Source organism: Alligator mississippiensis, chromosome 1 (genome assembly GCF_030867095.1).
Source record: "Alligator mississippiensis isolate rAllMis1 chromosome 1, rAllMis1, whole genome shotgun sequence".
Taxonomy (NCBI): domain Eukaryota; kingdom Metazoa; phylum Chordata; order Crocodylia; family Alligatoridae; genus Alligator; species Alligator mississippiensis.
Window position 1 is genome coordinate 60,784,865 of NC_081824.1, and position 17,338 is coordinate 60,802,202.

Below are 17,338 nucleotides of genomic sequence, written 5' to 3' on the forward strand. Positions count from 1 at the left end.
AGTAAGACTTTATTTTGAGCTATTATGCAATTGCCTCTTTATATGCTACTCAAACAAAAATCAGGATGAAAAATATTTTTTAAATAAAATTAAAATATGTTATAGTAGTTGTTTGATTTTTTAGCATATGATTTGTTTTTTATCTATAATTTGTTAAAATCATATCTTCTAAAAGATTTTTCATGTGTGGCCCACAACAGGTCAACAAAACTCGTTAAGTGGCCCTCCAGCTGAAATTACTGCCCATCCCCGAGTTAAGCTACCTGTAAGATCATAGGCAGATCCAGGCTTTTAAAAATGGGGCAGAGGGTGAGAGTAGTGCACAGCACTGCAAGGGTGCCTGCACTTCCCCACTTCCATCCTTCCCCCTCTCCCACTGGTGTGGGCATACCCCTTTTTTAAGTCCCTAAACCAGGTAAAAGTCTTTCTGTTCCCCCTCACCTTTGGGAACCCCATCCCTCCCCCATCTCTCCCTTGGGTCATCTGGAGAAAGCAGCAACAGCAAGTGTAAGATGGCAAGAATAGGAGGATGGGGAGGTGCCGCTGAGTCCTGGGGAAGGGATGGGGTGCCAGACTGGGTGGAGGGCTTTTACCTGCTTCAGGGACTTTAAGTCTCCAGCTGTTGCTTCTGCATAGTCGTCTGAAAGTGGGGTACAACTATGCCACTGTGTCCTCTCTGGATGTGCCTCTGTGTAAGATGTTTACCAAGGTTATGGTAGTGATTTTTTTTTACCTTTATATGATATACTCCTTATTCTGTACAAGTCAAATACATCCAGAAAAATTGCTAATTATAATCATGAACTAATGTCAGAACTAAGCATCCAATATACATCTTCTGATAAATAAGTAAGGACGTCTAACTTGTGCTGTCTTAATTCTGATGTAAAGAATCAAAACAAAAGAAGCATTAAATATATTCCCATATTGCAGCTGCTTTTCTCAAGAACTCAGCAGATTCCCCAAGTATTAATCTGGTATTGGAAATGATCATGCTTTTTATGTCCTTTGAGAAAACACTATTTAGAGAACTTACTATTTTTCAACTTCTTAAATACTCAATCTCTAACTTTGGAATGCATACTTTAAAATAAAGTTAGTCACAAATACGATACAAATAACATTCTATTAAAAATGAGATCATGGTAAGAAAATATCACATCCTTCCTTTGTGTGTACTCTAGAATATCTCTTTGCCATGCATGCAGCAACAGCATGACACAAAGAAGCAATTTTAAACAATTCTGACAGCATCTAACTGTTGAGAATCAAAAGAGATTTTAAAGGCAATTGAGAAAGTAATAACAAAAAGGCCAGGTTATAATTGGCAATTAGTCTTTTAAAAGGACTCTAGAGTAAATTCAGCCTAAGTAAATTTTTATTGATTCAGTAGGGTGCCAAGCTAATTCAGTCAATAGCTAAGCTTTTCTAATGCTCCCTTGCTGTCTAATAGCTGGTTAGGCACTCCAACACTCTTTGGTAGCTCCTGCATATCAGCAATAGCTTTAGGTTACTACATTTTAAGTGGGTGAATTAATGTTATTTCCAGGAGAGTATGTAATGGAGATTATCTTCCATTAATGAGTCTGAAACTCCAATGGCCTTTATGATTTGTTTTGCTTAGCAACAAAACATAGATGATGGTTTAGTGCCTCATCTAAAGTTCATTGGAGCCAGTGGAAATACTCACAGATACAAGTGGATTTTGGAAAAGGTCCTTAATGTTTATTTATTTAGATTTGTAGCCTGTAATATAAGCAGGATGGATATGTAAACCAAATCAAATAACTGCTGCTCCTGTGTTCTGCTTCAAAATAAATGACTCTACAGTGTTATATATTGTTAATATATTATATGAACATTATATATTGCTAATACAGAATGACAGGTTATTAGATAAAACACAGGTGCATATAAACCATGAGGGGCATGTAAAATACAATGGATTTCAAAACACAACTCATATGATGAAGAAAAACATGCATTCATTATTTTAATTTTCAGGGCCTTCAAGGTGTTCCAGGAACCCCTGGTGTCCCAGGACCCACTGGACCTTCAGTAAGTCTTTGATATAACCTGTGGTCTAATCCTGTGGAAATCACCGTAATTATCTTATTGCCAGTTTCTTCTGTTCTTCTTAGTTAAAATAAAGAGTAATTTTTTTGGCTGAAACTTATCAATGATAAAGTATTACTTTAGGTTGAGTATTAATATCATAAGCCACTAAAAGTGGTGGTGGGAGCAGTCCCTGTACATATGGGTGGCAGTCTCAGTAAATAGAGAAGCCATTGGTGAGTCCTGAGATGACTGAGGAGGCCAGTCGAGATCCGTACATTCAACTGGAGGTATGGCAAATAGTTCCTAGAGGAAGGAATGAATCCAGAAGATATTGGGACACAGCTCTTTCCCTTTGTCTCTTCTATCTGTCTGCCTCTATGGTTAGACAGGTTCATGCAAAATTATCAATGTCTTGTACATCATGGTGTTACTTGGGATGCTTCAGTGCTCGAGTCTCCCAGGTATTAATGTTAATATTGCAGTTCTTTAGCTTGGTCTACAAGGTGTCCTTGAATTTATTCTTTTGCCAAGCTCTCCAGTGGTGATCATTGGAGAGATGGGAATGTAGGGCCTGTTTTGAGAGGTCCATCTTTGTAACATGTCCTGTCCAACATAATTGATGCTGTATAAACATGGTATTGGGCATTTGTACATGACACAATGCTTAGTCCTCATTAATTAACCAGGCCTTTAAAATTTTAACCCAGGTTAATTTGGTGCAACACATTTGTGTTTGCACAACACACTCTTTCAAGGGACCTAAGTCCCATGTGTCATTCTGTGCAGATTCCAGCAGGAGAAGCCAAATACCAATCTACCCCCTCCCCCCGTAATGTTTTTCCTAATGAATTATAGCAGGAGGCACATGTAAACCAGCCTCCACAGTCCCTACCCCCTGCCCCTACCGGGAGTCTCCAGCTAAGCCTCCCCCACCCCGCACCTGGCCACATTCACCCCAAAACCCTGCCACTTGCACCTGCCTAGGTTTGGGCTGGTCTCCTAGTATGTGACCCCATGGTGATCCCGATGACAAGCTGTGTGAATCCTCCCCTCCTGCCCCTTTCCCTTCCCCCCATATTACAAATATATAGGTTTGTATATATATATAAATAACTAATATGCTATCAGAGATGTACAGGGTTAAGAGTAGCGGCAGAAATGTACAGGGTTGAGATTAGCAGGTGGGTGTTGCTTGGTGATTGCGGCTGATGGTGGTGGTGATGGCGAGTTCATAGATTCATAGATTCATAGATGTTAGGGTCGGAAGGGACCTCAATAGATCATCGAGTCCGACCCCCTGCATAAGCAGGAAAGAGTGCTGGGTCTAGATGACCCCAGCTAGATACTCATCTAACCTCCTCTTGAAGACCCCCAGGGTAGGGGAGAGCACCACCTCCCTTGGGAGCCCATTCCAGACCTTGGCCACTTGAACTGTGAAGAAGTTCTTCCTAATGTCCAATCTAAATCTGCTCTCTGCTAGGTTGTGGCCATTGTTTCTTGTAACCCCCGGGGGCGCCTTGGTGAATAAATCCTCACCAATTCCCTTCTGTGCCCCCGTGATGAACTTATAGGCAGCCACAAGGTTGCCTCAACCTTCTCTTGTGGAGGCTGAAAAGGTCCAGTTTCTCTAGTCTCTCCTCGTAGGGCTTGGTCTGCAGGCCCTTGACCTTACAAGTTGCCCTTCTCTGGACCCTCTCCAGGTTATCCGCATCCTTTTTGAAGTGTGGCGCCCAGAATTGCACGCAGTACTCCAACTGCGGTCTGACCAGCGCCCTATAGAGGGGAAGTATCACCTCCTTGGACCTATTCGTCATGCATCTGCTGATGCACGATAAAGTGCCATTGGCTTTTCTGATGGCTTCATCACACTGCCGACTCATGTTCATCTTGGAGTCCACTAGGACTCCAAGATCCCTTTCCACCTCTGTGCCACCCAGCAGGTCATTCCCTAGGCTGTAGGTGTGCTGGACATTTTTCCTCCCTAGGTGCAGCACTTTGCATTTCTCCTTGTTGAACTGCATCCTGTTGTTTTCTGCCCACTTGTCCAACCTATCCAGTTCTGCCTGCAGCTGTTCCCTGCCCTCTGGCGTGTCCACTTCTCCCCATAGTTTTGTGTCATCTGCCTTCTCTGGCTTTTTAGGACTATGTTTCCCAGCATTCCCAAGCTGACAGGGCTTGGAACAGTTTCCATGGGGACACGTCAATAGTTTTCATGGGGACGAATGCTGCTGCTCCCTCCACCCCCCTTCCTGCCCACGTTCCACCGTGAATCTGTTTGTGTAGTGTAATATATGGCTTTTGGAGGGGTGTTGTGAAATGTTTTTGAAATGGAGGGTTGCTATTGGGCTTGGGGTGGAGTTTGCCCCCCACCCCTGATACACTGGGTCATTATCCGTGCCCCCAACCCCTCAGCCTTCCTTTGCAACCTCACACACAGAACCACACACACACACACGCATACACACACTTGCAAAAATATAATGGCTTCTTGAGGTAAAACAAAAAAGTACCTCAAGCAAGCTCTGCCTTGCAAGGTGCTTTCTTGAGTCTAGAGTGCACTGAGAAAAGGCCACTCCTTCCTTGTTACAGCCATGATTCACCACTTGAGTCCTACACTGCATGGTGGGCCTTCAAGCCCTCACACACAGAACCACACACACACGCGCACACATCATTCCCTCCCAGTTGCCCCATGCCTGTCTGTGTGCTCTTCTTAGCACACAGGGTGGTGTTTTACCCTGGTTACTGGCCACATGCCAGCCTTCCAAATTCCTTCCTGTTTAGTAGTCATGTTAGCTAATGAACAAGCTATCTCTCTGTTGCCACATGGTGCGGCCCTCCTGTCACCCTGCTTTGTCACCCTGCTTCTGGCTGGGTACAAATATCCCCCCATAGGTGCCCCACTGCTTTGTGCTTGGGGAACCACCCCTCCCTAGCTGCCTCTTGCCCCATAGGAATACACACACACACGCACACAAACGCAAAAATATAATAGCTTTTTGAGGTATAAAAAGAGAAATGGTCCCTCTTTCCTTGTTACAGCCACAAACATTGGCGATGCATATGGGGTGCACGCAGGTGCGCATGCACCCCTTGTGATTGGCCGCTGCTGCAGCTGTCAACAGCACCTGCAGGTGGCTGCCACTCGCCACCCCCTGCCTCGCCACTGATACCACCGGTGGCATCTGCGGGCAGTCCCCAATCGCTGCTGGCCACCACCAACACTACCAGTGACATCTGCATGTGGTCGCCAACTGCTGGTTGGCACTCACCACCCCCACCCCCCGCTGTCAACACTGCCATGGCTGCCTGTGGGAGCTTCCTGCTCACCACTGCTATGCCCCCACTGCCAACACTGCCTGCGGGCAGTCACCATGCCCCCTCAGCCTCCGGGTGCATGTGGCATTCATGGCCACAGAAAGTAACACTTTGATGTGTACTTTCAGTTGTAGTTGAAAAATTGCTTTGATTTGTACTTTATCCCCTACCTAGTCTTTCTTTCCCCCTGGCTGTGGCCTTATCACACTGCTTTTGACTGTGGAAATTTTCCCTCCCCGTTGCACCCTGGGCTCAGGGAAAATTATTCTTAACTACCTACCCAGGGGAATGCTTGGGTGCGTAGGTTTTCTTGCTTGGGCTTGGGCTTGGGTGGGTAGGTTTGTGTGTTTTCTCAGTGAATACAAATGTAACTCACTCATGGTTTTGCTATTTAAAAGAAAACGAAAAGGGTAAATAAATAATGGATTTGCTTAAAGGCAATGATTCCTGTGACTGACTCCTCATGAAACTATGAGCAAAATTTTGCCTCATAATACACCAAATACTTACTAAATTGCCTTCTTTCAAATGTTAAGTAGCCAGGCTCTATATCCATGCCACTTTTTTGTGTGCACGGTCCTCACCTCTCCAAACCCACCCCACCCACTCCAGAACTGCACAGTGTATGCCAATCTCCCTATGAAGAAAGAAAACATGCCACACATATATAGACAACAAATTACAAAACTTTATTACAAAAATTGAAAAAGTGATTAAAAAAAAGGTGGTGCATAAGTAAAAAATGATCTAAATAATAAATAAAATAAAGACAATTTAAAATAGTATTTAAAAATAGTATTAAAAAAAGTCAGGATTCTCCCCTCCCCCCCCCCACACCTATACATAACTGAAGACTCACTACTTAACTAACTAACTTAACTATTACACTTTCTACGTAACAGACAACCAAAATGCTCCTTTTTAGTGGTCTTCTGCTTTCTTTTTAGTGGTCTTCTGTGAAACTTTTCTGCAGGGAGGGGGAAGAAAGAAGAAAAGGTCAGGATTTTGGATGACAGTCCAAAAATCAGCCTCTTGCCCTCAAAATTATTGCCCCCTAAACCCACCATGCACAAGGTCGGTAGGACATTACCTATATATCAGCCGGGATGATGCATACCCTGTATCTGGGATGGCAGGTCTAGCAGGTAACATCCGCCTGGACTATTCACCATAGTTCTGGAATGTGAATGTAAAGTATATAATAAGAAATTTGAAGGAAGTCCTTACGGGGTAGGTAGGGTAGCACATTCCAGATTTTTATAACTTATCATTCTGGTATAAACTTAGCATTTTGGTGATGCCAGTGACCTTCAGTTCTGAACACAGTGGTGGGCGCATCAGGCAGGGGGCGCGGGTGGTGGTGGGTATCATATACACAACAGGTGGCAGTGGCAGCAGAGGAAGGGGAAAAATTAAAGGGGTAGCATATCACATGCATACAAATTGGAATAGTTGGGTCCTCCATTTCTCTTATTATATCTGGAGATCACATGCTGCGCCAGGTCCTGGATGCCTACGGTCAGCTGTGGAGTAGGAGGAAGGAGGGAGCAAGGGTAAAAAAAAACACACAGAAAATAAACTCACAGTGTCACTTACTGGCTAAAGGCCAGAACTACAGAAATAACACAGCCCCACCTGATGGCAAAGGAAAGTAATTACAAGTCTTTGAGTCAATTACTGTTTGAACAACACAAATCTATAGACATGGCAATGTAAACGGGGAGTACCGCAAAATAAAACATATCCGAGTAGTGTTAACACACCAAAAAGACTTTTAGAGCAGCAGGAAATTCTGATCATACAAACATGAACGCAGTTGCATTACCATAAATGGGAAATCTCATGTCATCTACAAACGCCCTTTGATGCTGGTGATGTTTGTTTGGCCATTATGCTAGCCTTTCTTCTTCTCTCCTTCCAACTGATATGGGGTATTTTCTGAAGACATAACTGATGGTGATATTCCAAGGCTTTCACGAGTTTCTGATATGTCCTCAAGTTTCACACCCAAACAAGAGGATAGGGATGAAAACACCCTGGTATACAACAAGTTTTGTTTGGTTCCTGATGTCATGATCGTCGAAGACATGACTTTGGAGCACTGGTAGATTTTATCCTGTGTTGAATATCCTTGACTATGTTTACTTTTTGAGAAAGGTGGCAGCCCAAGAAGGGGAAATGCTCGGCATTTTCCACAGACTGCCACATTTTAATATATGGAGGAGCAGCTAGTTGGTTTAGAGTAGGTTGGTACAATCTCGGATTTTTTTTTTAAGTTGACAATGAGTCCAAGCATTTTGTACACTTCACAGAAGCAATCAAGAGTGACCTGGACCTCTTCAGTGAAGTGGGGACATGACAGTCATTAACATATTGAAGGTTAGTAATGGAAGTGTTGGATATCTTGGATTTGTAACGTAACTGGTTGAGGTTAAAGAGATTCCCCTATCCGTGTGATACTGGATGCTGACTCCAGGTGGAAGTCTATCAGCAATGAGATGCTGAAGAGCTGTGATATGTGTGGAAAAGAGTGTTGGTGCAATCACATGTCCTTGCTTGACTCCAGTTCTAATAGTGAAGGGGTCCATTTCCAAGCTATTGCTTAGGACAGTTGCTGTCATGTCATTCTGACAAAGTGATGATGGTAATAAATGTTGGTGGGCATCAAATCTCATCAGGATCTTCCATAAAGCCTCTCTGTTGACTGAATCAGAGGCCATAGTTAGGTCAGTGAAGGCCATGTGAAGATCTGGATGCTGCTCACAGCACTTCTCTTTCAGCTGTCTAGCAACAAGTTTTGTGTCTGTGGTACTTCTGAGTGGTCTGAAACTAGACTGGGACTCAGGTGGAATCTCCTCAGTGAGGAAAGGGAGTCTGTTGAGAAGAATGCAGGCAAGGACAGATTGCAATACCCTGGTATAACAGGGACCGCAAACCCTGTTACTTGGGCAAAATGGAGGGGAGAGGGGTCTGTAACAGGGAGCCAGGGGATTCCTGTCACTTTAAAAGAAGGCAACAAGCTAAGCTAGCTATGTGGGGCCACAGCAGCAGGAGTACAGGCTGGCCCTTAATTGAGAGGGTAAAACCCCTGTGCAGGGCTGGGGAAAGTCATCTGACAGAAAGTGCTGTGCTGCCCATGTGCAGCACAGTTTGGGGGAGAAAGTGAGCAGCCAACTATGGTGAAAAAACAGGTTAGGGACTAGAAAAGCTGGATGTGTACAAGTCCATGGGGCTGGATGCAATGCATCCAAGGGTGCTGAGGGAATTGGCTGATGTAATTGCAGAACCACTGGTCATTATCTTTGAAAACTTGTGGCAATCAGGGGAGATCCCAGAAGACTGGAAAAGGGCAAATATAGTGCTCATCTTTAATAAAGGGAAGAAGGAGGATCCAGGCAACTACAGACCAATCAGCCTCACCTCAGTCCCTGGAAAAATCATAAGGCAGATCCTCAAAGACTACATTTCTAAGCACGTGGAGGAGAAGAAGGAGATTAGGAAGAGTCAGCATGATTTCACCAGGAACAAGTCATGCCTGACCAACCTGATTGCATTCTATGATGAGATAACTGGCTCTGTGGATTGGGGAAAGCAGTGGGTGTGACATTCTTGACTTAAGCAAGGCTTTTGATACCATCTTCCAAAGCATTCTTTCAAACAAGCTGAGGAAGTATGGGTTGGATGAATGGACTGTAAGGTGGATAGAAAGCTGGGCTGAGCATCAGGTTCAATGGGTATCAATCAATGGCTCAATGTGTAGTTGGCAGCCAGTGTCAAGTGGAGTGCCCCAGGGGTCAGTCCACCCCAGGGGCTAGTTTTGTTCAATATCTGCATTAACAGTCTGGAAGATGGGGTGGATTGCACCCTCAGCAAGTTTGCAGATGACACCAAGCTGGGGGGTATAGTAGATATACTGGAGAGTAGGGCTAGGATTCAGTGACCTAGACAAATTGGAGGATTGGACCAAAATAAATCTTATGAAGTTCAACAAGAACAAATGCAAAGGTCTGCACTTAGGACAAAAGAATCCCATGTACCGCTACAGCCTGAGGTCTTACTGGCTAAGCAGCAGCTCTGCAGAAAAGGACCTGGGGGTTACAGTGGACAAAAAACTGGATATGAGCCAGCAGTGTGCCCTTGTTGCCAAGAAGGCTAACAGCATACTGGGCTGCATTAGTAGGAGCATTGCCAAAAGATTGAGGGAAGTAATTATTCTGCTCTGTTCTGTACTGGTGAGACCACATCTGGAGTAATGTGTCCAATTTGGGGCCTCCCTACTACAGAAATAATCTGGACAAGTTGGAAAGAGTTCAGCGGAGAGCAACAAAAATGGTTAAGGGTCTGGAGCACATGACTTTACAAGGAGAGCCTGAGGGAACTGGGTTTATTTAGTCTGCAGAGGAGAAGATTGTTTGGGGATTTGATAGCAGCCTTTAACTGTCTGAAGGATGGTTCCAAAGAGGATGGAGCAAGACTTTTCTCAGTGGTGACAGATGACAAAACAAAGAGCAATGGTCTCAAGTTGCAACAAGGGAGGTTTAAATTGGATATTAGGAAAAACTTTCTCACAGAGGTTGGTGAAGCACTGGAACAGGTTACCTAGAGAAGTTGTGGAATCTCCATCCCTGGAGGTTTTTAAGGCCCAGCTTGACAATGCCCTGGCTGAAATGATGCAGTTGGAGATGGTCCTGCTTTGAGCAGGGGTTTGGACTAGATTACCCGCCGAGGTCCCTTCCAACCCTAATTTTCTATGATTCTAAAGGGGCTGGATCTTTGAGGAATATAAGCCCAGGACCTGAGCCAGAGCAGGCAGTCAGACCCTGCATGCTGCAAGGAGAGGAGCTCCCCAGGGAAGCTGACTGCAGGAAGCAGTGCACAGGGATACCCAAGGTATCCACAAGGGTGAAAGTGAGCCTAGCACTGGGAATTATAGCTTGTGGTAGGGTATTGACTGACAGCAGGGAAGAACTTTGTGAGAGCAGTTTGTTTTTATTTCTGTTGTGATAGTGTTTATGTTTGTTAGGTTTGTTTCAGACCTGGAAGACTGGAAATGGCTATAGGCATGGAAGAGACCTTGTGCAGGGTACCTAGCAGGCACCCTCTGTCATGAGGCTGAGACTGAATAGGTTTCAGGGGCCTTAGCTGGAGGAAAAGGGGCTGAGGCTGAATAGGTTGAAGCCTGAACCATGGCTGGGGCCGAAGTGTTAGTCCAGAGCAGAAAAAGACAGAGAGGGAGAGAGAACGAGTGAGAGAGCGATACTTTGAGTATCAGGGTTGGAGCCCCAAGTCAAGTGGGCCAAGTCAAGCTCATTGGGTAGCAAAGAAAGGACTAGGAAGAGCACCTAAGGCTCACCAGCCTCTAAAGGGCAGCCTTCCCCTTTGTTAACATCATCAAGGTGTGGCAGATGAGACATCAGGGGAAGAACCTAAGAGCCAGGAGTGAAGGCTGGACAGAACTAAGACAGTCATCAAGGGTGTTCTGCAGCAACCCTAGGGTGCATCCAAGCATATGGTAATGGCTGCTGATCCTTTCTTGCATATGGTCACAATTCTGGCATCTCTCAAGTAACTGGGAATCTGTTCCTGTCTCTAGGTTTTCAGAATAGCAGTATGTAGTTGGTGAGAGAGCTGTTCTCCATCTTGTTTATACATTTCAGCTGGTGTTCCATCAAGACCACATGCTTTTTGTTCTTCATCTGTTTAATGACTTTCAAGGCCTCTTGATAAGTTGGTAGATCTGTAAGGTAGTCCTTAATGGGATGTTGTGGAATGGATTCAGTGGTATTTCCTTTAACATTCAAATCTCAGTTCAGAAGCTCTTTAAAAAGTGCCCCTTCCACTGTGCATTGATGGTAGAGCTGTCCTTAAGGAGTGCTGTTCCATCCTTGGACCTGAGAGAAAGCTCCTTGTATGTTTGGCCCATAGATAGCTTTGGTTGGGCTGAAGAAACTACACATGTTTTTGTGGCTGTCAGCAAACATTTGGCTGTGTTTTGCTTTGTTGTCCACTAGTTATTTTGCTCTTGAATTTTGTCTCAGCTGCAGTGTGGCAAATAAATGTTTGTTTCCATTTGAAATTGATACTATTCTGGGTAGCTTTGAAAACTCTCCTTTTTCTCTTAATGATAGCTTGAATTTTCCTATCATTTTCACTGAACCAGTCCTGAGGTTTCTTTTTGGAGGGCAGAGATGCTTCACAAGCCTCATGGGTGCCTTTCTTGGTGTCAAGATCATAAGAGAGATCAGAGTTTCTCACTGAGGCACTACTGGAGAGGATCACTTGTAGCAGGGTATTTCAAACACTATCAGTGTTGAACCTCTTCCTTGGTTGCTTCTTTTGTTTACACCATTTTGAGGTAATATGATTGAACACGATGGAACATATCAAATGATGATCCATCCTTCAGTCTTCTGCACTGGTCATAGCTCTGGCAATATAGAGGTTGCATACCTGGTATTACTAAGTGCAACAATGTTAATATCAAGTCATGAAAGTTCTCTGGTCATGAGTTCTGTCCTTGACTGCAGTCAGTCACTATTCAGGTTGTCCATCCAGGTGCAGATGTTCCAGGCTGAAAACTGCACTACGTGATTTGAACCGCAGATAGAATGATTCCACTGGATGTAGTTTTCCAGCCAGGTGAAATGAGACAGACTATGTTTAGTGCACCTTTCTAGCCCTCTCCCTACTTCCCATACCGGGTGAGCTAAGTGGATCCTAAATTGGCCTGTTCAGTCATGAGTGCAGGTGCCAAATTACATGCCTGTTTCAGTTCTAAGTACAAAATGACCATCATACAACCATTGCCATGTAGATCTATGACTAGGGGCTTCCAATAACCACTGTGACTTCCCGCCTCTGACACTCACACATCACTACAGGACTTCTTGTTGAAGAATGATGTCTGTGCATGTTTTCTTTTAATGTGGGGATGCCATTGCCCATCAGCAATCACACAATATTTCACAGAAAGGAGACCTTAATCCAATGCCAAGGAACACGTAGATTACTGAAAGTTTCTTTTCCACTTCAGCCTTGCAGCCATTGGGAAGTATTCCTTCGTCATCTGCCTGCTCCACTGTTGAGGACTTTTATCTTGGTCTTTGGATTACTATTAGTCTGGAAATCTCACTTTCAATCTTGCTGCCATGGGGATAAAACTCCTGACACCATTGCTCTCAAGGTCATTGGTAGCACGCAAGCCTCTCCAGCCCATCAAGGTTTGCGATCGTTGGGAAGTGTTACATTATGCTGATTATTAATATTAAAAGCCAGTAAAAGTAAAGCAATCATGAAATACATTAGAGTCTAGCCAAACCCTTAGGAAAAAATATTACATTTTATTTCCTGTTTGTGTGATTCAGATTATGTTATTTGCTATGTTTATTATTAATTGCTATGATGCTTGTAATACTTTAGGTTGGCTTTTTAAAAAAATGATAACATATTAGCAAAACTTAATAGGTAATTTGTGAATTGCCATTTCAGCAACAACACTAAATTCTTAGCAATATCAAAAGGTACCAATTAAGGTCACTGTGGTTAGTTTGCTAAGGTGAAAATGCAAACACAAGTTTTACCTTTCAGAGAGCTTATCAGTAGGATGCAGCTGTTGTATCAGTCAGGAGAAATATAAGCTTGGAGGAGAGACTTAATTAAGTAAAAATGACCTTCAGAAAGCACAAGTTTTGAAAACGAAATTGCAACCCAAATACCCTGTTTTATTGTTTGTTACTAATGTAGACCTGTGTTGTACAGGGAACAGTAGGAAGACCTGGACATCCTGGCCCTGCAGGACCAAAAGGTGAAAAGGTATGCAGTCTTATTATTCTTTATTTCAATTTCAGTGAAAGTCTATAAAGACTGTTTATTTCTAACCCTTAGCTGTGAACTACTCAACATGGAAGAGACAAAGGTGCAAGAAGAGGAATATAATAGACAATGTCTTTTGCTAGGTCAACATTATTAACTTTCTAGAAAAATTATGTCCAGTTTTAATACAAGTGTTTTTCTCAGAGAGTGCATCCCTAAAAAAGAAAGTAGTAGTATCCTATTTCTGATATACGTATGAAGAGAATTTTCTCAGAATAGCATACTATATAAAATTAAAACATTTACATGTCTTTGTTGTATATTATATAAGCTGTGATTATTTACAGGATCATTTCTCTCTCTTTCTCTCTCTCTCTCTCTTTCTGAAACATATTTATCAAAACCAATCCTCTATCTTAAAAGTAAAGAATATTATTTAACTTCTACAAAAATTCTAAATAAATGCCTTTTGCTTAATTTGCATTAAGGCTTCTTTTAACAATATTGTACTATAGTTGTCAGGTGCTTTAGAGCACTTCTTATGCCCGAGGCGCCAAATTCATTTCTTGTGCAACTCAACTCAGTTCAGTGGAGTTACAAGTAGGTATAAACGTAGCCTACGATTGAAAAAGACTCCATCATATGTCTCCCTTTTATTGTGTATTTATACCTTTTTGAAGTTTTCTTCTAAAACCTAGAATTTTCAGCGCTTAGTCACTGTAATTATGACAGGACTGCACAATAACCTACAAATGCTGAAAAGCAGCAGTTTTTAAAAACAAAGAAAATAACATTTTATTCTTTTTCCTTTGATGGTCTATGGAGTTATCACAATATAAATTAATTGAAAACTACCTCCAACCATAAAATATCAGCAACAAAGGTGGGAACCCTACCTAGTGCATCACATTCATTTAAAAAAAAATCAAATGCAAAACAAAAAATAAAGATGCCATTGTTTTAAATTGCAGTTCAAAGTAAAAAGTCTGGGATTTCAAAGTTCCAGTAACAGCATCAAATCAGCTAAAAGAACACATTTGGTAGAGTGACCTTGGGCTCAGGAAAGTGTATGCATCTCTACCCTGACTTCTATTTGGTAGAAGCCTAAACTGTGGCTATTACTGCATGATACAACAGGGAAAAGAAAGGGAAGGAGGACCAACTCTCCATATGCAGAGCACCCTGATCAAAATGGGGGAGCTCAGCCATTGGCACTGTACAACGCAGAGTGACTGAGTGAATTGAAGCTATAACCAAGATCCCTTCTTCTTCCACCCTTGTGCCTTTTTTTGTCTGGAGGCCAGAGACTACACTATTTTAAATGTGGACTCAGTTTTTTTGAGCACCCCACCTAGCAGTCCAGGAACTACTCTGATTGTCTTTGCAGAATGTTTTTACCTACACCTTTTGGTTGTTACACTTTTGTGTATACAGGAGACCCTCGCCATTTGTAGGGGATCTGTTCCAGAGATCCCTGCAAATGGCAAAATCTGCGAGTACATCAGGACCCTGGCGGCAGCAAGCACAGAGCTCCCACAGATGCCGCAGGTACTGCCGGTGGCAGGGGAGGGAAGAGTGAAGAGGAGCAGGCTGGATGGATCCACTGAAGACTGATCTTGAGAGAAAAATTTCCCCGGGAACGGGGCAGCAGATTAATTGATCTGCGAGCTTGGAGGAGCACATAATCCACAACAAGCGTTAATCACTGCCACGCTCCCTCAATTACCAGGGTGGCAAGTTAGTTACTTAATGAAAGCTATAAGGAGAGTGCGTGAGAGTCAGGGAGAGTATGTGGGGAGAGAGCGTGGGTTCAAATATTCGCACCATGAATATTCAAAACCGTGAATGGCGAGTCCACGAATGGCGAGGGTTTCCTATATATCTTCACACAAGCTATGCTCATGGAAGCCAAAGTTTATTCCTGAAATTGGTAATTTACTTTGACCCTGTTATAAAAAGTACACCATAAAACAAGGGAGCTCAAACTCTGGCCTGCAGAGCCATGTCATCTGTCCTGCAGGGATCCTCAAGGATTTGTAAATTTGGTGATAGGGGAGTGGTGGCAACTAAAACTGCCACCAAATTTCCAAACCTGCACAGCTGGATCAGGCCCCAGTCATGTGATCCCTATGGGACAAAAAAGTTGAGAACCACTACTATAAAATATAAATGTATGTTGCTTAGCTGAGTTAATATTTGCATTTGGAACCTTCTGCATTTTCTGACTTCATGATTTTTACTACTACTGAAATGTCTCACAAGTACATTACATATAAGATCTAATAAAAAAGAAATCCATATCACTTCCAGACCAAGAAAACTCTTTCTTTTTATCTAAGTGACCATGTATACCCTCTTATAGGATTACTCTGAGTTGTCCAATGTTTTAATGTAATTATAATAGTAACATCATTACTATTACTAATTACTACTACTAAGGACTGGGCAGAGCCCAGGGAGAAAAAATCAACACCACAACCTACTCTCAAAAGTCATGAATATTTTCTTCCCATCACATTTCAACAATACTTTTGTTTGGATTGAGTCAGCTTCTGAAACAGTTCATTTTATTTACTTACCAATGAATCCACAAAGTTGTTTGCTATTCATTAAAAAATGTCTATACACTTTTATTTTCTAAATTATACTTTTTGCTGTGAAGTTTATATTTAAGGTTACCATATTTCCAGTTCCAAAAAAGAGGATACCAGTCAGGGTGACACCTCACTCCCAAGCCACAGCCCTGCATCCCCTGGGCTATGCTGCTGATCTTGACTCCCAACCTACAGCCCCCTAGCCCTGCCAGTGCCCCTCACTCCTGACCCCACAGCCCCTTGTCACAGCCAGTGACATACAATCCCCACCCACAAGCCCTCCACCCCTCCCATGCCTTCACTCCCAAGCCACAGCCCCCACAGCCCTGCTGGTGCCCCTCACTCCCAACCCACAGCCCCCTGCTCTCCCCAGCCCCGCTGGAGGGGGCCCCAGCTGCCCCAATTCTGACCCAGCTGGAGCACAGAAACTCCAATTCATGTAGGTGGCAGCAGAGCAAGTCCGGCCCAGTAGGGAAGAGGAGGGGAGGCCTGTGCCCTGGGCTTGGCCTCCCGTGCTGCACCAGGTGTCCTGGCCATGGCCCCCTCTTCCCATAACCCCTGGGCAGCATCTCAAGGCCACCCACCCCCGCAAGCAGGGGCACTGGCCCCTGTGCTGCCAGCCTTGCCATGGAGTTCCCCACTGCCCTCAAAAGGCCCCTCCTGACCCCTTCCCCCACTGGAGGTGCAGGCACTTCCCCCACTTCCCCTGCCCTGCCCTGCCCTGCCCTGCCACAGCCCCAGACCTCCAACCCCCATCCCCCACAGACTCATCTACATTCAGCTGCCAAGGCGCATGCAGACCCACATGGTGCCCCTGACTCCAGTTGCCCTCCCCCTGCTCCTACCAGCAGAGCAAAGCAAAATCCTGGACATTTGTTCAGATTTCAAAAAACCACCCGAACAGAGATCAGAGGACTCAAAAAGAGGACATGGCTGGGAAAACCCAGGCTTATGGTAACCCTATTTATAGTAATATCTACTTCCACCAGTTCACTCTGAGTATATCTGAGGTATATTTTATATTCACTGATTGAGATCACTCTAGCTTACTGGTAGAACTAGTCCTGGAGAAAAGGAGTCAAATTCATCTCCAATGCATCTTTACTAATGTAGGCTCATGTTCTGAACAAGAGAAGGGAGGAGATCATACTACCATAGTATAAATCCTTAGTTAGCTTCACTAAGTGAAATATATGTTTCTCATACATTCCTAGGGCAATGAAGGGTCTCCTGGAAAGCCTGGACCACCAGGGCCTCCGGTAAGACATTTGTTTTTTATTTTAAGTACTGTATTTTGAACAGTTTTTCTGGGGATGTGCATGGTGGATATTCTATCGATATTTGAACTCTTTAAATCAAATTTATTCTCCCCCTCAAATTGGGATGTCAAACTCATCCGGCTCTGTGGGCCAGATGACGGTCACTGGGCCTGTCTGTGGACCAGATTGGGAATGATTCCTTCTGCCATATGCAGTGCCCACAGCACCAGGTCCAGTCTGTGCATCGTGCGCAGCAGGTGCCGGCCCCACTCCACGCACATGCAGCCCAAGGGTTCA

At 43.8% G+C, this 17,338-nt stretch overlaps 1 protein-coding gene across 5 annotated transcripts in view; it reads left to right on the forward strand.

Moving 5' to 3' along the window:
• The window catches only part of COL19A1 (collagen type XIX alpha 1 chain), a 393,720-nt gene that overhangs the window by 304,776 nt on the left and 71,606 nt on the right, over positions 1 to 17,338 (forward strand). For all 5 annotated transcript variants that reach the window (XM_059730850.1, XM_019496735.2, XM_059730868.1 and 2 more), the window contains 3 exons: positions 2,005 to 2,058; positions 13,135 to 13,188; positions 16,997 to 17,041. In XM_059730850.1, coding sequence (XP_059586833.1) covers positions 2,005 to 2,058; positions 13,135 to 13,188; positions 16,997 to 17,041 — 153 coding nt within the window. The remainder of the gene's footprint in view (positions 1 to 2,004; positions 2,059 to 13,134; positions 13,189 to 16,996; positions 17,042 to 17,338) is intronic.